The sequence below is a fragment of the Gorilla gorilla genome, chromosome 12 (genome assembly GCF_029281585.2).
Source record: "Gorilla gorilla gorilla isolate KB3781 chromosome 12, NHGRI_mGorGor1-v2.1_pri, whole genome shotgun sequence".
NCBI lineage: Eukaryota > Metazoa > Chordata > Mammalia > Primates > Hominidae > Gorilla > Gorilla gorilla.
Window position 1 is genome coordinate 53,527,404 of NC_073236.2, and position 22,683 is coordinate 53,550,086.

Sequence of the window (22,683 nt, forward strand, 5' to 3'; positions counted from 1 at the left end):
TTCTGGGGGTAGATGCTGAGGGAGGGGGTAGATCCACGACATGGAGGGAGCAACACGGTCCCTCGCTGTTTTCGTTGTTTTCAGCAGAACCCAAGTTGTGTTACAATTTGCATGAGGCTTGTTAAATGAACTTATGTATTAGACAATCTAATTTTTTTTGTTTTTTGAGATGGAATTTGTCTTGTTGCACAGGCTGGAGTGCAGTGGCGCGATCTCATCTCACTGCAACCTCCACCTCCCCATTTCAAGCAATTCTCTTGCCTCAGCCTCCTGAGTAGCTGGGATTACAGGCGCCTGCCACCACACCTGGCTAATTTTTGTATTTTTAGTAAAGACAGGGTTTTGCCACATTGGCCAGGCTGGTTTCAAACTCCTGACCTCAGGTGATCCGCCTGCCTCAGCCTCCCAAAGTGCTGGGATTACAGGCATGAGCCACTATGCCCGGCCTTAGACAATCCAATTTTAAACCAGTCCTCATGATGACTTAAAAGTATTTCCTCAGCAAAGCCAAGGACTTGTGGTAATACAAATACACGTGATCAAAATATTTTACTAATTTTGTGCAATCAAAGAAGTTGGAGCATCCATGGTTTAGTATGTAAGCTTTGAAATCTCACATTCTAGTTCTAGCTCTGCTACAAACTTGGTGTGTGACCTTAGTCCAACTATTTAACTTCTCTGATCCATATTTCCAGTCTGTGAAATGGAAATTATAATCATGTCTACTTCATAGAGTTTTTGTATGTGCAAATGGATATAAACTGCTAAAAGCTGTGTACAGAGCGTGCATTGTATTGTAACCAGTGCTAATTACTGAGGAGTGCTATACTGGTAACTTTTTTCCCCCGAAGTGTGAAGCTTTCCTTTTTAGTCTTGATTCCTGGATAAAGGACATTCTTCACTTGGACTTTCCCTTATGGTCACCTATGATTGTGGCCATTTGAGGCTCATAAATGGAAAGAATGTATATTGTTTTCATTCTGAAGCAAATAAAATTTCTTACATTTCCATGCTCAGAGCTACCTCTTTCTGTTATTATCTTGGAATTTTTTTCTCCTTAGTGACCTAGTTTTATCTATTCTCTTCAGATCTGCAAAAGCAAATGGCACAGTTGTTAAAGAGGAATTCTCATTCTGTGGTAGTTGAGAGAAATATCTTTATTTTCTAAACAAAGCAGCTGTGGGCTGGGCGCAGTGGCTCACGCCTGTAATCCTAGCACCTTGGGAGGCCGAGGCGGGCGGATCACGAGGTCAGGAGATCGAGACCGTCCTGGCTAACACGGTGAAACCCCATCTCTACTAAAAACACAAAAAATTAGCTGGGCGTGGTGGTGAGCGCCTGTAGTCCCAGCTACTCGGGAGGCTGAGGCATGAGAATTGCTTGAATCCGGGAGGTGGAGCTTGCAGAGGCGGAGCTTGCAGTGAGTGGAGATCACACCAAAGCACTCCTCCAGCCTGGGCGACAGAGCAAGACTCCGTCTCAAAACAAAAACAAAACACAAAGCAGCTGTTCGTTATATTTTAACTTTTTAACTATCGTGCAGTATTCCACCGTACTTTTTAGAGCATTACCGAGGATTGCCCTTCAAAGCATCAAACATAAAAAATTGTTATCCAAAGGAGGACCTCACCTTCCTTACACAGGGTCTGTATTGCACATGGTGGCCAGGGCCCTTGGAGCTGTGCAGCCAGCAGTGGCTCTCCTAAGTCATCTGCAGGGCAGGTGTGCGAGAGGTACATACGGTGGGTTCCCGCCCCAGTCTCTCTGCTTCCTTCTTCCCCAGGTTGGCCAACTCGGGAGCAAGGTCCAGAACTTCCAGCCAGAAGCGCACTTTAGCAGCTGCGAGCTGCATTTGTTCCCTGACTGTCCTGACTCACTCATAATTAAGACACGTGCTGAAAATTCTCTCAGAATTTAAATTTTGCTCATTGAAGTAAAGCTGCTGTTTTCCAGCTTGCTTCTTTTTCTTTTCTTTTCTTTTTTTTTTAAATAGGTTTTGTGTTCTAATCAGGGTGCCATGCTGGACCTGAGCCAAACATCCTTTGTTTCACACAATCCTTGTTCTTCTGTGGGCAGGTGGGACATAGTCCCACCCTCCCCTTCTAGTGAGGTGACAACCGTGCTTTTGTTAGCAGTTCTGAGCCCTTCTGCTGCCAGACAAACCCAGTGGCCTGGAATCATGGTAATTTCTTATGAGCCACACAATTATTTATAACCAAGCCATCTCAGATCCTTTCTGGAACAAGTTAGAAACCTATCTATCTATCTATCTATCTATCTATCTATCTATCTATCTATCTATCTATCTAAAATATCAATCTCAGAAACATTTTAATAGTGTAACTTCTTAATAGAACATAATATACAGCAATGTTTTTTCCTCTACAACCAGAACCAGTAAAAAATATATTTACTTGCATTACTTGTTAATTTTCACTCATCTTAAATGTCATTACAATGGATTGAATAAATTGAGATGTTTGAAAATTTTAGTAAATTTTACAAAATAGCATTGTCGCATCAAACAGATATAAATTGAAAGATTATATATTCTGTTTTCTTATAACTTTGTTAGAAGTAATCTTTTATGGATTAAATGAACTAATGACCTATACTAAGTAAATTCTGTTTTTATAAAATTTTTAAGTATGGATGATTTTGAACAAATATTCATGCAGAGATTTTTTTGGTTCATAAATGTCATAAATTTATTTTGTTTTAATTGTGATAAAAGCACATAACATAAAATTTACCATCTTAACCATTTTTAAGTGTACAGTCAGTAGTGTATATTTATTGCACATTGTTGTACAACCAATCTCCAGAAGCTTCCATCTTGCAAAACTGAAAATTATAACTCCACACCCATTATCAACTCCCTATATCCCCCCAGCCTGTGGCAACCACCATTCTACTTTCTATTTTTATGATTTTGACTTATCTAGTTAAGGAGTTGAGTTATCTAGAGTAGTCCACTTATAAATGTAATCACTCAGTATTTGCCTTTTTGTGATTGGCCTATTTAACTTAGCATAATATACTCATAGTTCATCCATCTTTTAGCAAGTGTCAGTGTTTTCTTCCTTTGAAAGGATGAATAATATTCATTATTTATTCATCTGTTGATGGTCACTTGGATTGCTTCCATCTTTTGGCTATTGTGAGTAATGCTGCTATGAACGTGGGTGTGCAAATATCTTTTTGAGACATAACCACTTTAAGACTTAGCTACATTCTACTCTGTTAACTTGGCTGATTTTAACAGATGGGGAAATCAGTAACTAAACGTATAAGACCAGCCTCATTTGGCAGTGTTTGTTCACATGGTGTCATAGGACTATAAACAGAAGCGATGCAGCCTCAGTACAGCTGAGTGAGGGGGCTGGAAAAACCTGAACTTTCCTGTATAATTTGAATTCAAATCTTGATTTTCCTGATTAAATTTTCTGTATAAATTCCTAATAATTTGCACACAGTGAAATTCACCCTTTTTACTGTATAGTTTTGTGAGCTTTGACAAGTGCATACAGTCATGTAATCACAACCACAGTGTAAATATAGAACAGGTTCATTGCCTCCAAAACTTCCTCCATGCCTCTCTGTAGTCATCATCTTCTTCTACCCCACTGCCAGCCTCTGGCAGCTCATCTGTTTTCTATCTCCGTGGTTTTGCCCATCATCATTTGTCTTTCCTTCCATACTTAGCACACGCAGGTTTGCCTGCCACCTTTCTTGTTCTGATACACCTGGCACCCCGGCCATGTTGTGACTTCCCTGAAGATAAAACCTCTGACCTTGAGGTATCAAGTTGGATTAGAAGAGCAGAGTTTGAAGCCAGATAGAGCGTTTGAATCCAGCTCATTCAGTTAGCAGCTCTGTGACCTTGTGTTGGCCTCAGAATCTGACACAGAGTAGGGACTGAATAAATGTCTGTTGGATGAACGAATGAATGAATGAATGAATGAATTTAACCTCTTAATGTCCCAGGTCCCTCCTGTGTAAGAGGGGATGGATAGTAGTTGCCTCACCTGACTTCTGTGGGGATCAGTGCCTTGTACAGTGCCTGGTGGGCATTAGTAAAGGTTTGTCCTGTTCCCATGGCCTTCCCCAGGGCTTTTGATACCCTTTGCCAGACCGACACATGCACTCAAAGTTGGCTGGGCCCTGGCAGAGGACATCAGTACCTGCTGTGTGAGAGCTAGGAGGGCACCAGCTGAGCAGACAAGTCCCCAGAAAACCCCACAGATACCCGCTGACCACCTGCCAGTCAATCTCAAAGAGCCCCTCACTCTTTTCCACCACCCCTTTTTCATGGTGCACATAGGAAGGCCCAGCAGTCCTTTTCTCAGCCTAAATATATACCATGTAGGGGGCTTTAGATGAAGCCCACCAGAAGGAGAAAACCATAACCCTTTAGCCCAGAACCCTCTGGCTGGGGGTCAGGTCTCTGGCTCTGAGGTCTGGGGAGGGGAGCATAAGCTGGGAAATAGGCAACCACAGGACAATCATTGTAAGTGAATCTTCTCTCTTCTTCAAAACAGACTCAGCAGGACTCATCACAATTATTGTGATGACAATAACCAGTTATTTGTATAATTATCTGCTTGCTGCCTGCCTTTCCTAGCAGATGGCCCAGGGCACACAGTAGGTGCTCAGCACATATTTAATGATTGAATGAAAAACATTTTGTGGTTAAAAGAATTGGCATTTGCAGTTACTGTTTCTGTAGAAGGGAGGGGAACTGATATTTGTCATTCATCTAGAGTGTCTCTGGTAAGTTAAATTTGTACCTACAGTCCCCTCATTTAATCTGCATAGTGGCTGTTGAAAGTAGGTGTTTTTGGTCCCTATACTCAAGGAAACTGGTTCAGAGTAGTTAAGAAGCATGCTTGCCACTCCACAGCTAGTCAGGGTTGGAGCTGGATTCAGACTCAGGTCTGAAGTCAAAGCCCAGCCTCTTTCTACCACACACAATAAAGCTGGGTTGCTTAAGAATAGGAATCTCTACAATTAAGACTTAAAAACAAACAAAAACAACAGATTTAGGCAGACATTTGTGGTTGAGGGATTTGTGTGGATTGGATTGTGGAGTGGAACAGTATCAACTGGAAATTTACAGAATGTTTGTTCCTGCTTGCATCAGACTTTTCTGTCTTGTGCTTTCCTAAGTTGGGTTTGGGAGCATAAAAATCCAACTTAAAATGGGATTTTTGCAGCACACATTACAGACAGCTTTAAATAAGCAATGCAACTGCCTCTTCATGCTAAGAAAGGCAGTATGGAACGGGAAATGGCCAGGGACTTGGAGACAGGAGGCCTGGGTTTGCGTCTTGTTGGATAGGAGAAGGGCTTTGGAATATCCCTCAACTACTCTAAGGCTCAGTTTTTTTTATTTGTAAACTGGGAAAGTAATCCCATTGTCTCGGAGGGGTACAGTGCAGATCAGATGAGGAAATAAGCAAATGAGATGTTTGTGAGGTGGGTTACCCAAGGAAGAGTTGTGTATGTGTTCACTCTCAAATCTGCAGAGAGGAGCAGGGTCTGAAGCCAACTGGGAAAGGAAAGACTACAGAGAGGCTGGCAGAATCACATGCCAAGGTGAAAAAGAAGGACATGTCTCGTTTCTGTTTTCCCAAGATCAGCTCAGGTCGGGAGAGAACCTCGTTTATGTGAACAGTTTATGTGCTTGAAACCCTGAAATTATACTGTCACCTGTTGTCAGTAAATCTATAATTCAGGGCCAGAGTGGAATTCCATCAGGCAACGAAGCAGGCAGCAGTCTTCCTCCCACTCTCCTACTCCTCATTCATTCATTCAGAGACCAGCTGCAGACTCTCAGCCATGTACTGCAGAGTCAGGAAGGCAGTGTGTCATAGCAGTGAGGAGATGGGCAGTGGAGTTAGACATGGGTTTGATTTTGGCCTCCTCCCCTAATTGTGAGACTCAATTATTTATTTTCACTAAACCTGTTTTCTCATTATTATGAGGAAAATGATAATACCTGTGTCACATGAAGGTTAAAAGTGAGCACTCAAAAATAAATGGCTTATAAGTCACAATAATACAGTCTTTAGGGAACCAAAATGCATAGCGGGCCAGTTCTGCTGTTTTCCTATTTTCTCCCTCCAGCCTGTTAGAAAGTCACTGTGAGTAAGCAGAAGCCCAGGGGTTGGGACCCATGGCAACCAAAGCCCAAGTGGTTTGCTGTGCTATGGGAACCTGAGCTGTGTGCTCAGACGGAGGATCTCTTTTCCCAGATTAAGCTTCTAGAGAACCATTGTGAGTGAGGATGTTCCCTGGGGCAGTATGGTAAAGGTCAGAGTTTCTCAAGCACTTAGATCCCAGGCCTACAGCGTATCTGAGACAGTCCTTTCAGGGCTAGAGGATCAGTGGGTCTTGGAGATGGATTATGGTTTTGGGAAGGCTTGTTTTGCCACACATGGACCTTCTGACATCAGGAAGGTACTGGTTGTCTCAGAGCTTGGAGGCTGATGCTCAGGTCAACTTGATCCACTTTTGGAGAGCCACGACACACCTCACTTGTGAGTGTGAATTCCTCTGAATGCTTTGGTTTTTTTAAAGGTCAGGTGTATAGTGGTGAAATTGGTAAAATTCACTCTTTTTAGTGTGGGTTTTAATTCTGAGTTTGGGCAAACTTATACAGTTGTGTAAACAGCACTACAGTCAGGTATGCAGCAGCTCCATCCCTCCCCCAAATTCCTTCACATTCTTGGAGTCAACCTCCCACCTCCCCATCTAACCCTGGCAACGACTTATCTGGTTTTTGTCCCTGTAAACTTCCCTTTTTCAGAAGAGCGTATACCAGCCTGGCCAACATAGTGAATCCCTGTCTCCACTAAAAATACAAAAATTAGCTGGGTGTGGTGGCGCACGCCTGTAATCCCAGCTACTCAGGAGACTGAGGCAGGAAAATAGCTTGAACCCAGGAGGTGGAGGTTGCAGTGAGCTGAGATTGTGCCGCTGCACTCCAGCCTGGGTGACAGAGTGAGACTCCGTCTCAAAAAACAAAAAAAGAAAGAAAGAGCATATAAATGGAGTCATAACACATGTCACCCTTTGAGTTTGCTGCTTTCACTCACCATAATGCATTTGAGACTCCAAATGCTTTTGACCACAGAAAGGTTAGTGGTTCTGAGAGCAGCCTGGAAAGTCAGTAGCATTCCTATATACCATGAATAACCACTTGAAAATCTAATTTTAAAAATCCACAATGCCACCAAAAAAAACCCCAAAACCTAAAGTGCCTAGCAGTAAGACAAAACATGTACAAGATCTTTATGGAGAAATTTACAACATATAATAAAAAGACATTAAAGAAGACATGAGGAAATGGAGGCCACCATGTTCACAAAGAGGAAACTTGAAACCATAAAGATGGTGATTCTTCTAGTAAATTTTATGAATACAGTGAAATTCCAATCAAAATCTAAATAAGGTTTTATGTGGGACTTGACAAACTATCATGAAATTTATATAGAAAAACAAAGGGTCAAGAATAGCCAAGATTCTACATTGAAATTTCTAATAAAAAAAAAGAATGGCCAAGACAATTTTAAGAATATCAGGATTTATTATAAAGTCATGGTTGTTAATATTATGGTTATTATAAAGACACTGTGGTATAGGTGCATGGTTAGACAGTAGATCAGTCAAATAGAGAGCTGAAAATAATACCTATGCCTATTGGAAACTTTATGTATGACGGGTAGCACTGCAAATCAGTGCAACGGGACAATTGGGATCCATATAGAAAAGAATAAAATTGAATTCCTAACTCACATCATACATAAAGATCAATTCAAATGAATGAAAATCTAGTATTGAAAAAGCAAAAGTTTAAAACTCTTGTAAGAAAATATACGTGACCAGGATTTTCTCAACAAGATAGAAAAAAGCTGGAAAAGACTGATATATTTGTCTATATAAAATTTAAAGCTAGAAAGCAAGAAAATGCACCACAAACCAAGTTAAGAGAGCTTATATTGAGGAAAAACATTTGTAATGCGTATGTCCAAGAAAGGATTTATACCCAAAATTCACAAAGAATTCCTAAAAATCACTAAGAACAAGATAAACTAATGGAGGGATATAAACAGGGTAGTTAAGCAGCCCAAATGGCCAAAAGGCATAAAAAGTTGCTTGACTTCACCTGCCACTGAGGAAATGCAAATTGAAACAAACATGGGATACCATTTTACACCCATCACAGTGGCAAAAATCTAACAGTCTGACTATATAAGTTTGGCAAGAATGGGGAGTATTAAAATCTTTCACACTTGCAGGAAGGAGTATAAATTGGTACAGTCATTCTGGCAAGTGGTTTTGCATTATCTGGTGGAAGATGCTGTAAATTCTGACCCAGCAGTTCCACACTATGTAGATACCCTAGAGAAGGTCTCAAATGTGCCCAAGGAGACATGTATAATAATGTTCATCACAGCCCTGTTTGTAAAGGAGAAAAATAGGAAGGAACCTAAGTATGCATCAACAGAATAAACTATAATATGTTCATATAGTAAAGTGGTACACAGTAGTTAAAAAGGATCTAAAAAAACTGGATGCAGGTGGCACATACCTGTAATCCCAGCTACTTGGAAGGTTGAGGTGGGAAATCAGTGAATCCAGGAGTTCGGGACCAGCCTGGGCAATGTAGCGAGACCCTGTGTCAATACAAACAAATAAATAATTTTAGGCTGGGTGCTGTGGCTCACGCCTGTAATCCTAGCATTTGGGAGGCCGAGGCAGGTGGATCACCTGAGGTCAGGAGTTCAAGACCAGCTTGGCCAACATGGTGAAACTCCATCTTTACTAAAAATACAAATATTAGCCAGGCGTGGTGGCTCGCGCCTGTAATCCCAGCTACTCAGGAGGTTGAGGAAGGAGAATCGCTTGAACCTGGGAGGTGGAGGTTGTAGTGAGCTGAGATTGCGCCACTGCACTCCAGCCTGCGCAATGGGAGCGAGACTCCATCTCAAAAAAATAATAAAAATAAATAATTTTAAAAAATGATCTAGAAAGACAAGTGTCAACATGGATTGAATTTCAAAAACATAAGTTTGAATGAAAAAACATATCACAGTGGAATACATCTAGTGTGATTCCATTTGTAGAATATGTAAACAGGTATAAACACTTTTTTTCTGTTTATGCATGGCTCATGTAGTTAATAAAAACATAGTGAGAATGATAGACACCAAATTCAGGATAGTGGTGAGTTTTGGGGAGGAGGAAAAGGATTGTATCAGGAAAGTACATATAGGGGATTTCAAATATATCTGCTCTGTGTTACAGTTTTCTCCAGATTAAGAATTATAGCATATTTATTAGAATGCCAAAAGGAGCTGAAGAACCAAGGAGCATTCTTCTGTTAGAGTAGACAGAAAAAACAGTCTTGGAGATTAATTCTCATAAAAAGGGATAAAAATGGATTTATATGTTTTTAGAAAGTATCTTCAGAAAACATAATTCAAAATTATATTTTTATTAAAAACACAAAGCACAAAACATAGTGTAAATTTTAATACATTTTAATGCTCAGATGAAACAGTGTGCCTTCATGAATTGGAAGACTGTGCAAATTTATTTTCTTGGGTACTGTACATCATTTTTAAAAATTATGAAATAAGGCTGGGTGCAGTGGCTCACGTCTTTAATTCCAGCACTTTGAGAAGCTGAGGCGGGTGGATCACTTGAGGCCAGGTGTTCAAGACCAGCCTCGGCAATGTGGAGAAACCCTGGCTCTACTAAAAATACAAAAATTAGCCAGGTGTGGTGACGCACACCTGTAATCCCAGCTCCTCAGGAGGCTGAGCAGGAGAATCACTTGAACCTGGGAGGCAGAGGTTGCAGTGAGCAGAGATCATGCTACTGCACCCTAGCCTGGGTGACAGAGTGAGACTTTGTCTCAAAAAAAAAAATTATGAAATAAGATGTGTACAGTTTTATATATATTTGTCATTATAAAGCAAGTGCTCAGGTCAAGAAACACAGCATTCCAGAAGCCCCTGTGTGACATACAGTTTCTTCAGTGTGATTTGTTTTTTAATTGTATAAAGAGCTGTATAAATATGCTTGTTATTCCTCTTACATTTTAAAAAATTAATCTTACAAAAATATATTGCCAGCATTGATTTTTAAATTTTTAGCACAATTTGGGATTGGGACATGTTGGTGCAACTCTAGGATGCCTGAGAAGACTGTGGAAAATACTAGTTTGTTTCATGGTTTGCAGAGGACTTGGCTACGGTCAGCAACAGCAGTGCCACAGCTTGTAGTTATGCCCTAGGTCAGCAATCTCTGTCTTCTGGCCAGAGCTCCAGGAAGTTGATAAGCAACTTCAAAGCTGTGTTTTCCCTGACATTGGCCAGCAGGCTACGCATGTGGTCTTTACCATTTGGGGCCATCCCCCACTATCAGAGCATTTACAGTTTTTCTTGGGACACTGGACATTTTTTGAACTCTTGGGGTTCAAAAAAATGACCCTTGGGGTTCAAAAATGACCTTTGATGGTCTGGTGAAGAGTCCATGGCCCAAAGACCAGGAAACAGCATACTAGTCTAGAAACTAGGGTTTCTCAGCAGTGGCACAATTGACATTTTGGAATGGATGATTCTTTGTTGAGAGGGGCTGTCCTGTGCATGATAGGATGTTTAGCAGCATCCCTAGCCTCTACTCACTGGCTGCCAGTAGCACCCTCTCAGACAACCAGAGTGTCTCTAGACATTGCCCAGATTACCCTGGGAAACGAGATCACCCCAGTGGGGAACCACTGCATCAGAGTGTATTATTCACATGAGGCTCATGCTCCCTTCTCGATGCCACAGCTGTGGAGGAGGTGGGTGGGGAGGCAACCTGAATGAAGACCCCTAACTTGGAGCAAGAGGAGGAGTGAAGGGCAAAGATAAGGGAAATGCTGCAGGCAGATCCATGGAGCCTTTACACAGAGTCGGGGCTTCAGGGTAACAGTTAATGACAGTGGGGGGAAGGGAGGGTGGGCGCAGAGCTGTGAGGTGCAAGCTCCGTTCAGAGATAACCGAGAGGAGTGTGTTAGTGCAGAGCCTGGTCTCTCTGGAGGATGGCACTCCAGCCTTCCATCTTGCCTCTGCTTGAGCCCAGCTTGAGCATTAAAGGAGCTTTAGACCCTCTTATTTTACCACATTTTTTCTGACTTCCTAGAAAGTTATGTGAGTCTAGCAAGTGGGCTGAGTTCCTTGGAGACAGATTGAAATTGCTTGTTACTCAACAGACATTTCAAGCACCCACTTAAAGGGGGAGGTGCTGTGCCAGGCACGAGGGACCCTCCTGATTGCCCAGGACTATATGATCTGACTAGGGAGACAGACTCAGCCAGCACAGGCAGCCCCGGGAGAAGGCAGGCTCTGTTGTCAGGCTGCCTGGGTTCAGATCCCAGCTCTGCACCTGGCTGATGTGTCTCCTTGGGTAAGTAATGATGCTAAGCCTCAGTGTCCCAGTCTGTAAAATGGGGTAGTAAGAATTCTTTTTCCCTATGTATTTGAGAGGATTAATTGAAAGAGTGAGTACAGCTTGTAGAACAGTGCCTGGCATTAGTGAACACTCAATGATATAATATTATTTTAAATGTTTTATTATTGCTGCTACTACATAAGGCCTGTCACAGGCTTAGATAGTATCAAGAAAACTGAAGGGGCAGTAACCAAAGGCGTCACAGAAGAAGTGGCATTTCTGAGATGGGTCTTAAAGGATTAGTGGCGCTTTATCAGGAAAAACAAGAGAGTTGTGGGATTGGGAAAGATCCCGTGCTAACATTCAGACAGAAGAAAGAGCAGCCAGGAAGTCACAGATTGCAAGTGAATGTGGCTTAATCAGGGGACAGCTGCTGGCTCTGTGAACCCAAGGCTGAGGGAGGGGTGGGAAGCAAGGCCAGTGAGGCCGGTGGAGAAGGGCCATGTGGGGGTACTTGGTCTGAAGGAGCAGAAGTACCAAGCCCTTTTGGCTTGAGCCTGCTTCCTTCATTATTTCTTATTTCCAAAATAGGTTAAGAAGAACTGACCATTTTCATCCCATTTCCCCTTCCCCAGGGCAGTGAGATGCTAAGTGTTACTGAGCTTTTAGAAACTGAAAAGCAAACCTGTGTGTAGGGACTTTGTGCTGTAACACAGGAGCCAGGCGGAGGATGCTGGCAACCAGCTCACTCCAGAAGAGTCCAGCTGACCTAGCACAGGCCTTCCTGTCTTGCCTTCCCTGCTCTGTGACCATTCAGAGGGTGTCATGACCCACTGGGGTTCACGGGGATCCCATCAATCAGCTCCTGTGTAGCACTGTACTTCCCACCTGTCTCTCCTCTGCTGCTCACATGCTGTCCCAGGGCAGGGGCTGGAAACCATCCTGGCAGACATGGGTAATAACCATGGCACCTGTGCCCGAGGAGTGGTGTATTTATTTCCCCCCAGCCCATGGCGTTGTGCCCGAGGCTTTGCTGAATCAGCCTGGTGCTGTCTGGCGTCCACCTCGCTACCGAGACCTCAGTCCCAAGGTCACGAGCGTTCCCTGGATGGTGCTGGCTTTGGCTTCCCCATTCTGATACTTCACACAATGAACACGTACTTACTGAGCCCTTCCTGCTGTGCAGGGCACAGGGGTGTGTTATGAATGAGGGACACCATCTCTGGCTTTGTGGAACACACAGTCTTGTGGGAGAGACACACCCTGAGCTGACCAAGTGGATACAGTGGACAAGAGCTAAACTAAGAAAGGGGCAGGTACAAGAGCTAAAAACGGAGAGGAGCCCAATCTTCGGGGGGGGTGACCAGGTCAGGAAAGGCCTCCCCGAGGAAGTGAGGCTCCTGGATACCTGAGAATGCTTAGGAGGGGGCAGGCAAGGAGGCAGTGTGGAGGAGTGTGGGGACCTTCCTCACCAAGGGGGCGATGACCAAACCCAGCAGGCTTCCCCAGCCACCTCCCCCTTGGCCTGCCTGCTGTCTTTGGCACTACCCTCTCTTAAATGTTTCCCCCTCACCCCCAGGCCTACTTTTTTCCCTTCCTTCTACTACTCTCTCATCCCCCCAGTGGCTCATCCTGCTCTTCACACAGGTCATTTCAGCCTTCCTGGAGGGTGGGCTGCTCCCCAAGGTAGTGCACAGTGATCGCAAGAAGCCAGGCTTGGAGGAGGCTGGCCTGGCTGGGCTCCAGCGCTTGCCTTACCCTTCACTGGTCATGAGGCCTTAGACAAGTAAGTGACTGGCTGCTCCATGCATTGGAGTCCTGTCTGTAAAAGGGGTTCCCTTGGACAAGGCAGTCTAAGTGGGATAAAGCTCTAAAGCACTTCGCACAAGGTCTGTGTGAGTCAAGAGTTAACAGCCCTCTCCCTTTCAGTGCCAGAAACGGACTTGGTTCAGTTAACTTTGTTTTCCCTGGAAACCTGATGATTGTGGAATGTCAGGGTGTTCCCTGGCAACAGTGCTCATGGTAAAGCTGACCCCTGCTTGGTAAATTGCTTCTGGACTAGGAGTTCTCTGTACAGCCTCTCAATACCCAGTGAACTACAGCTTTGGGTTTCTTCAGTGTGGTGTCTTCTGTAACTAGGCTGGCTCTTTGCCGGGACTCTGAAAGCTCCGTCTGTGGGGTTGTCACAGGAGATGTCAGCTCATATAGTGCCTGGGCCAGGCCCACTCCTGCACCTAGTCACCTTGGCCTTAAGTTGGCACCTGGGGTGACCTCATCTGTCAGGTGAAAAGATTAAACCTCCAGCTTGATTCATTTATTTACAAATACCTGTTGAAGGCCTACTGTGGGGTAGGTTCTGGGAACACAGTGTTGAGCAAAACAGATCCATTATCTGCCCTCAAGGCACTTACAGTGCTGTGGAAAGAGGGCTGTCAATCAAAGCATCACACAAACAACAATAAAAGAACACCCTGATAATAGGTACATTGTGCTATGAGTGTAGTGGGGAGGTTTGAGCTAGTTAGGGAGGCCAGGGAAGAAGTCATATTGGAGCTGGGATATGATGGATGAACAGGCATTAACCAGATAAAGAAGGGGGAAGGAAGACTCCAGAAGGAGAGAACAGCACAGGCAAAGGCTTTCTGGTTGGGGGATAGTGCATGGTGGAGAGAATGAGGGCAGGTGGAACTCTGCCGTTCAGGTCCTGAGAGGCAGGGCTGAGCATGAGATCATTTAGTGACCCAACGCAGCCCTGAGCATAGATCAGTGAGAGCTGCTGCCCAAACAGTGTCACGTTGCTGGTATTTTTGCTTCTTCATCTTAAGAGCAATGAGAAACAGGCTAATGCAAGATGGGGATGTATTGGTGGGAGGAGGGCTTGGCCTGATTGGATTTACAATATGAAATGTGAAGAGTTTATTCTAGCTGTAGGATGCTGAGATCAAGTCCAAGGGGAGTGAAATTTGAGGGGAAAGGTTTTGATGGAGAAAGAAGCCTGAGGTGTTTGCAGGCTTAACAGAGCTTCAGAGGGGGGTTAGCAGCAGGACAGGAAAGGCAGCCTTTAATTTCAGGGGTCTTGGTGCCTTACATCCCCATTTTTGGCTTCCATGACCCCCAACCACCCTTCCATGTTGCCAAACCACAGGTTGAAGGGAGGTGGCTGTGGGCTTTAACAGAAGATAGAGGTGCCCAAGGATGCCCCAACCACAAGCAGAATACCTTCAGGGCATTCATAAAAATAAATCAAGCCCCACAGCAGCACTTTCTGTAGCTTAGAGAGTTGCTCTTGGCATTGAAGACAGACATTTTCCATTAAATAAGATAAATGAAAAATCATATTTCTTTTTCTCTCTTCCCTCCAGGCTTATATTTGGCACCCTTTACCCTGCGTATTATTCCTACAAGGCTGTGAAATCAAAGGACATTAAGGAATATGTAAGTAGCACTGTGTATTTTCGAGGGGGTTGGCTGGAGTCAGGTCAGGTGTGAAATGTTGGGGGAAGGGGATGCCCTCCGTGCTATGGGCACTGGAAGCAGGGAAAAGGAGTTCCTTCATCACAGTTCTCATGAGACATCTCAGGAGTCCTCTTTTCTGTCTAGACCTTCCCCTGCCTAGACCTAGAGCGTTGAGGTGAGAAAAGCAGGGAGGTACGGCAAGAGGCTGTGGCATCTGGAATTGGAGGTTTCTCAGCTGTGCCACAAGCCACAGGTGACTTCACCTCTCTCAGCCTTGATTTATTTGTCTGGAAAACACTCTGTAGACCTTAAAGCACCATGATGGAGAAAAAGTCCAGCATCGCAGGCAGGAGCACGGGTTTTAGAGTCTGGCAGACCTGGGTTTGGTTCCTGGTTCTGCAGCTCTGTCCCCATTCCATTTCTTTCATTCCAAATCCACAATTCAGGCTGTGTTGCTCTATAACCTTTTGAAGGCAGAGGATTTTTATCATCCTATATCTGTTTTCATTGTTTTGTTTTTTGAGCCGGAGTCTCACTCTGTCGCCCGGGCTGGAGAGCAGTGGCACAATCTCGGCTCACTGCAACCTCCGCCTCCCGGGTTCAAGAGATTCTCCAGCCTCAGCCTCCCGAGTAGCTTGGATTACAGGTGTGTGCCACCACGCCCAGCTAATTTTTGTGTTTTTAGTAGAGACAGGGTTTCGTCATGTTGGCCAGGCTGGCCTCGAACTCCTGACCTCGTGATCTGCCTGCCTCGGCCTCCCAAAATGCGGGGATTATAGGCGTGCCACAGTGCCCGGCCCCTATATCTGTTTCCTGTAGCACATTGCAGAAGGTGAGCACATAGGAAGGGGATCTGGGAGGACTTACTGGTCAGAGGATAATCTCAATTACTGTTGGATGATCTGGGTGCCCTAGTCGCCAGTTCTGAATGTGTTGGGCACCTTCAGGCAGGAGAACCATTAGACCACCGCTGACTGAGAAAGACCTGCTGGGTGGGCGGTGAGGGAAGGGTGTCCTTCCCCACACAGGACACAAACTCAAAATGCAAAAGGTGTGGATTTTGGCATCAGAAGACCGAGGTCGGTCAAGTCCTGGCTCTGACATTTGAATGATGCAGTGCTGGTAAGTAGCTTAAACTTCCGAGAGCCTAAGTGTCCTCATCTGAACAGTGGGGTGGGTAATAGCCATGCCTTTGCCTCTTTTACTCAGATGTCTCTTGGCAGGTTTGGCGAAGGTAAAGAAACAATTCAAGGTGGGCTTAGAAAGTCAGTATTTTTTTTCTCAGATTTCCCAAGAAGTTTTTATGATGAAACCAACCATCTCTAGATCAACTGCAACCAGAACTCACCCCCCACCCCACCCAACAATCTCCCACTTTCCCAGAACAACTTGCCTGGGCTTGCACCTTGCTTTTCGTAAGCAGGGAGTTCCAGAGGGGGGGCGATTTTTCTTCTGGAGACCGGGTCTGTGGTATATGTGAGGGAATCTCAGAATGCACGCTATAAATAGCTGTTAAATTGCAAGCACAGAACCTCCTGATTCTCAATTGACTTGGCACGGGGCAAAGCATTAAGCAGCCTCTTCTAGCCCTCCCTCTCCCAACCCTTTCCCACCTGCAAACTGTGCCAGAGAAGGAGGCCTTACCAGGATCACTGTGGTATAAGGTCTAATCCTTCACTTTGCAGGGGTGAAAACAACTCTGTCAGCTCTTCTGAGAGAGATCAAATCCTGGTAAATTGTTTTGCTCTGACTAAACTCACAGAAGCCTGGTTTATGACTAGAATGGCAATTCATTAATTTAGAGTGAAAACCATAATTGATGAGCAGAGCAGCTGTTTGTGTTGGCTGCTGAGCACATGCTTTTCCCAGTAGGGAACGTGCAAGAGTTAAGATTAGGTTTCTTGGTAAAAAAGGAATCTGAAGAAACGAGCCGAGTAGTATCAGGAGGGAACTGCCTTTCTCTGCACTCACACTCCTGTGTTTCCTTCCTGCAGTCCTTTCGACTAATGGGCCCATTTTGTTCAAGAGAGAAACCTGCGAGTTTCCTTAACACACCCACACCCCCACACCCACACCCCCACACCCACACCCCCACACCCCCACACCCACACCCATACCCCACCCACACCCACACCCCCACCCCCACACCCACACCCATACCCCACCCATACCCCACCCACACCCCCACCCCCACACCCATACCCCACCCACACCCACACCCCCACCCCCACACCCATACCCCACCCACACCCACACCCCCACCCCCACACCCACACCCACACCCCCACACACCCACACCCCCACACCCACCCCCACCCCCACACCCCCACCCCCACACCCACACCCACACCCCCACACACCCACACCCCCACACCCACCCCCACCCCCACACCCCCACCCCCACACCCACACCCATACCCCACCCATACCCCACCCACACCCACATCCACACCCCCACCCCCACACCCATACCCCACCCACACCCACACCCCCACCCCCACACCCACACCCATACCCCACCCACACCCACACCCCCACACCCACACCCACACCCCACCCACACCCACACACCCACACCCACACACCCACACACCCACACCCCCACACCCACACCCATACCCCACCCACACCCACACCCCCACCCCCACACCCACACCCATACCCCACCCATACCCCACCCACACCCACACCCACACCCCCACACACCCACACCCCCACACACCCACACCCCCACACCCACACCCCCACACCCACCCCCACCCCCACACCCCCACCCCCACCCCCACACCCATACCCCACCCACACCCACACCCCCACCCCCACCCCCACACCCACACCCCCACACACCCACACCCCCACCCCCACCCCCACCCCCACACCCCCACCCCCACCCCCACACCCATACCCCACCCATACCCCACCCACACCCACACCCACACCCCCACCCCCACACCCATACCCCACCCACACCCACACCCCCACCCCCACACCCACACCCATACCCCACCCACACCCACACCCCCACACCCACACCCATACCCCACCCACACCCACACACCCACACCCACACACCCATACCCACACCCACACACCCACACCCCACCCACAACCACACCCACACCCCCACCCCCACACCCATACCCCACCCAGTTGGTGACCATGTCCCTTCATCCCTATCTCCTGAATAATCTTCCAAACCAGGTCTGTCTTCCTTCTCTGCTGCCACTCTCAGAAATGAGATTCTCACTATTTTCCCTAGAAGGTTACAATAGCCTCCTATATTAGTTTTTTATTGTCACCATTACAAATTACCGTGAACTTAGCGGCTTAAAACACCTGTGTACTATTTTATAATTCTGAAGGTCAGAAGTCCAATGAGTCCCACTTGGTTAAAATCAAGCAGGGCTGTGCTCCGTTTAGTGGCTCCAGTGGAGAGGCTGTGTCCTTGCCTTTTCCAGTTCCTAGAGGCCATTCCTGCATTCTTAGGCTTGTGCCCCTTTCTCCTCCTCCTTCAGAGCCAGCAACATTGCATCTCTCTGGCTGTTCTTCCATAACCACATCTCCCTCAGGCTCACTGGGAAAGGTTCTCCACTTTAAGGATTCATGTGATTACATGGGGCCCACCTGGGTCATCCAGGATACTCTTCCCATCTGAAGGTCCTTAATTTAATAATGCTACACTGTCCCATTTGCCGTATGGGGATTAGGACATGGACATCTTTGGGGAGCCATTGTTGTGCCTATCACACCTCCTAACTGGTTCTCCTGCCTCCTGTCCCTGCTTTCCCACTCTGTTTCCACATGACATCCAGTGCCATTTAAAAATGGAAGTCTATTTATTTCACTCCCCCGGGTCATTTAATGGCTGCTTATCACCTGCAAGATCAAGCACAAACTTCATTACACAGCATTTAACACCCTTCTCAATCTTGCTCCTCCCTACTTCCCAGTCGCTTCTCTACACATCTTCAGTGCGGTAATCTCAACACCCAAGGTGTGGTTGGTGGCCAGCATTATCCGCATCACCTGGGAACTTGCTTGAATTGAAGACTCGGGCTTGTCTTTCTGTGGAAGGCACAGAAACGGTTATCATGAAGGAATTTTTGACTTGCATTCCCCTAGAAGTAGGAGGCATGGCATGCCATGTAGGGCCACACAGGGGAACCACCAGGGCTGGTCAGGAAGCAGAGGGAGCTCTCCTAAATAAAAATGGGCATTTTTCACAGGATCTCCAATTTAGAAACATTGCTCAGGACAGTTATAGCTGCTTATGTCTTTCCAACCAAACTTACTGTACCTGGATTCAAGGTTTTGGGATGAAAACTTAAACAGAAAGGAATTTACGGGAATTTATAGAATTAACTAGGTAGCAGGAGAAAGATACCCAGGAACTGGGGAGGATCCAAGGAGGCTGGGTGGTGCTGATGGCCCAGCTCACACCATAGGAAAGTGTGTGATTAGGAAGCCTCTGCCAAAGTCACATTTTGGGCACTGGCTGCTTGTGCTTTCGAGGCATCCCCTGACAGTGCAGAGTCCTGGATAGGGGCCCAAATAACAGGACTTTCCTCCCACAAAGATGCTCATGTTGGGAGATGTCTCCCAATTTTAGAAGGCTTTGGATGCTGAGTAGTCATGGAAAAAAAATAACCAATACAGCTGCCTCTTAGGCTACCCCAAACTACATCCACATCCATTCCTTTACCCATATTTTGGCTTAAAAACAAGCTTCCAACAAGAATTCTATACAACTCACTCACTTGTCAAATCCAGATTCCGTAAGTTGCTGAGTCCAGCTCCAGGCCCAGTATCCCTGGGCAAAGTCTTCTCCTCGTCTGGTTCTGACAAGACCCAACCTTAATATTCAGCATTCCGAACACTGAATTGTTAAGTGAACGGTCACCAATGCAGCTCACATACTATTTTAGTGGGGAGAGAAAGAATTAAGATATAATTACTTAAAATATTAAAATCTATACTTCACACAGAAAGGAGGAAAATATGGATAGAAGATATAGTCCATATTCATGCAACTGGTCATGAGTTCATAGCTGTATTTGTGTCTTTTGTTAAAAGAAAAAAGTTTTTAGAGGGTGGAATCATGACTCTTGTAAGAATATAAAATGAACACATGTTGAAGATTTTGCTTAACTTATGAACTAATGAGGGAACCAGTAAGGTGTTCAAAGGAGACCCCAAATAACAGACATATGTAGGCAATCAGAAATGTTGAAATGGATTTGTTAATAAATATTAAACTGATTACTTGGAGGGTGGGATGGGGAGATCAGTTGTATCTCTGCTGGACAAAATTTATTTGCACCTCTGTGGGTGAAACTATATGCATTGCAATCAGTTTTAACTTATAAAGTTGTAAAATAGCTCAAAGACATTGAAAAGCAGGACACCTGCAGAATCAAGATAATTCAGAAGGACATGCTGGACACCTAGCATTCCACAGGATACCCATTCTGAAGTCTTTCTCAGGTTTTCCTGAGGCTTTCCTCTTCCACCATCCAATTCATGCTCCTGTTGCCTTCAGCTAGAGCTTTAGTGGGATTTGTTCCTCATCCTGTGATGGGGCCCAAATCTTTATTCCTGAGGAATCTGAGGTCTTGGCAGTTTTGCCTCTGTAGGGCTGTAGTAATGACCCATTGACTTTTTTTTTTTTTTTTGATACAGAGTCTCGCTCTGTCACCCAGGCTGGAGTGCGGTGGCATGATCTCGGCTCACTGCAACCTCTGCCTCCCGGGTTCAAGTGATTCTCCTGCCTCAGCCTCCCAAGTAGCAGGAATTACAGGCATGCACCACCATGCCTGGCTAATTTTTGCATTTTTGTAGAGATGGGGGTTTCACCATGTTGGCCAGGCTGGTCTTGAACTCCTGACCTCAGGCAATCCACACACCTTGGCCTGCTAAAGTGCTGGGATTACAGGTGTGAGCCACCACGCCAGCCAACCCATTGACTTTTACCCCTGAACAAGACAGTACTAGGAGGCCCCCCCAAGGCTGTTTGACTTCCATCTGCTCTTCTTTCTGCCTCATTGTGTAGCAGCAGTCCTGGTTCCCCTTGATAATTAGGATCAGTTAGCACCTCAAAGCCCATAAGCCCCTTTATCATCTATTTCCTACTGGCGTGAGTATCGTGAAGCCACCAGGAGACAATATAAGTCTCTGCTTCCACTTCATTGAAACCATTTTGTATCCCCTGTTGGAAGCATCCATCCCTCAAGTACTAAAGTCATTAAGAAGCAGAGATCAGAGGTCTGAGGATGAGAAGCAAAAATGTTGTGAGTGCGTTAGAGCAGTGATTCTCAAACTTTAACATGCATATGAATGAACAGGGGATCTCCTTAAAAGCAGATTATGATCCAGTAGTTCTGGGATGGGGTCTGAGATTCTGCATTTCTAACAGGCTCCCAGATGATGCCAACAGTGCTGGTCCATGGACCTCACTTTGATTGCAAGGAGCTGGCATCAGGCTGAATCATAGATTAAGGAACCGTCATTTCCTCGGTTCCTGCACCTTTAGATTCTGGCTAAGAAGTACCACCATATGTTGGTCACTGGTTCAGAGGAGAAACTGCACCCTCCTGGACTGCACACCAATCTCATAAAATGCTGACTCCCACCTTGGTTGCTTTCGGAACCCTCCAATGCCAGGTAGCACTGTATAAGGCCAGCCACCGCAGGGCATTGGGTGCATAAGATCGTTGACTTCCCAAAGCATCAGCCTATTGCCTTATTTCTTTTGCTATAAAGGAGGGTCCTTGATGAGAAGCAGTATTGTGTGGGATGCATCAAAAGGAAAAGGGTAATCCCTGAGTCCACAGCTTGCTGTGTGGCTGCCAGAGGCAGAGCAGTAGGAAAAGCAAGTCCACATGCAGAAAAAATGAATATTCCAGAAAAGACCCTATGCCGCCCACTCCATGAGGGAAGGGGCCTGGTGGAATGAACCTGCTTCCAGAAGGCTGGCTGTTGCCTTGTGATATGGTATCAGCCTGGAGATGCTTGGTCATTGCTGCTGGCAACGTGGTCTCTGAGCAGTGGTTGTGGCCAGGTCAGCCTTGGCGAGAGGGATTCCACATTGCTGAGCCCGTATGCTACCTCTGTCACTTCCACTTGGCTGTTTGGTACATGAGCCCATTGAACATGCACTATCAAGCCTGAGGAAGGAGGCTGGCTGACATCCACAGACCTGGCCATTTCATGCACTCCGTCACTAGGAGCCTCCTCTGCTGTGGGACCTGTTGGTGAGCATAAGCGTTGGGCCACCAATGTATTCATTCTCTGGGCCCATTCACCTCATTCCCAGACCACCTCAACAGGAGTCTCTCAGCCTCACTTCTTCCAAGAACCTCATCCTCTAGACAGAGCCTTAGCTGGTGTTTGAAAATGTGCCCGGGATTTGTTTTACTCAGGGATGGAAAGTCACAAAGACGTGGAAATGACTGTCATGAAGGAAGAAGTCTAGAAGTAGGAGGGTCACATGCTTTGTAGGGCCACATGGGGAAGCACCAGGCCAGTCAGGAGGCTGACGGAGAGTGGAAAACGTGGGCAGTGGCTTTCATTGTGGTTTCTGTGAGAAAGGTAAGGCAAGACAGAGTAAACAGATTTCAGATTGGCTAGGTGGAATCATTTCAGCAGGCTCCAAGGTGTGGGCGCTGCCTCTAGTTGTCTGGGACCTGGCTCTGGGGTGGTTATGGTTGGGGAATATTGCTCAACCTGTGGGAGCTCCATAAAGGAAGTAATTTAGAGTATAGACTCTGGATTGGTTAGTTTGCA

The 22,683-nt window shown here is 46.0% G+C and overlaps 1 protein-coding gene across 2 annotated transcripts in view; it reads left to right on the forward strand.

Moving 5' to 3' along the window:
• REEP1 (receptor accessory protein 1) overlaps nucleotides 1-22,683 on the forward strand; it is a 124,574-nt gene that overhangs the window by 40,736 nt on the left and 61,155 nt on the right. For both annotated transcript variants that reach the window (XM_055378205.1, XM_055378206.2), the window contains exon 2: nucleotides 14,808-14,880. In XM_055378205.1, coding sequence (XP_055234180.1) covers nucleotides 14,808-14,880 — 73 coding nt within the window. The remainder of the gene's footprint in view (nucleotides 1-14,807; nucleotides 14,881-22,683) is intronic.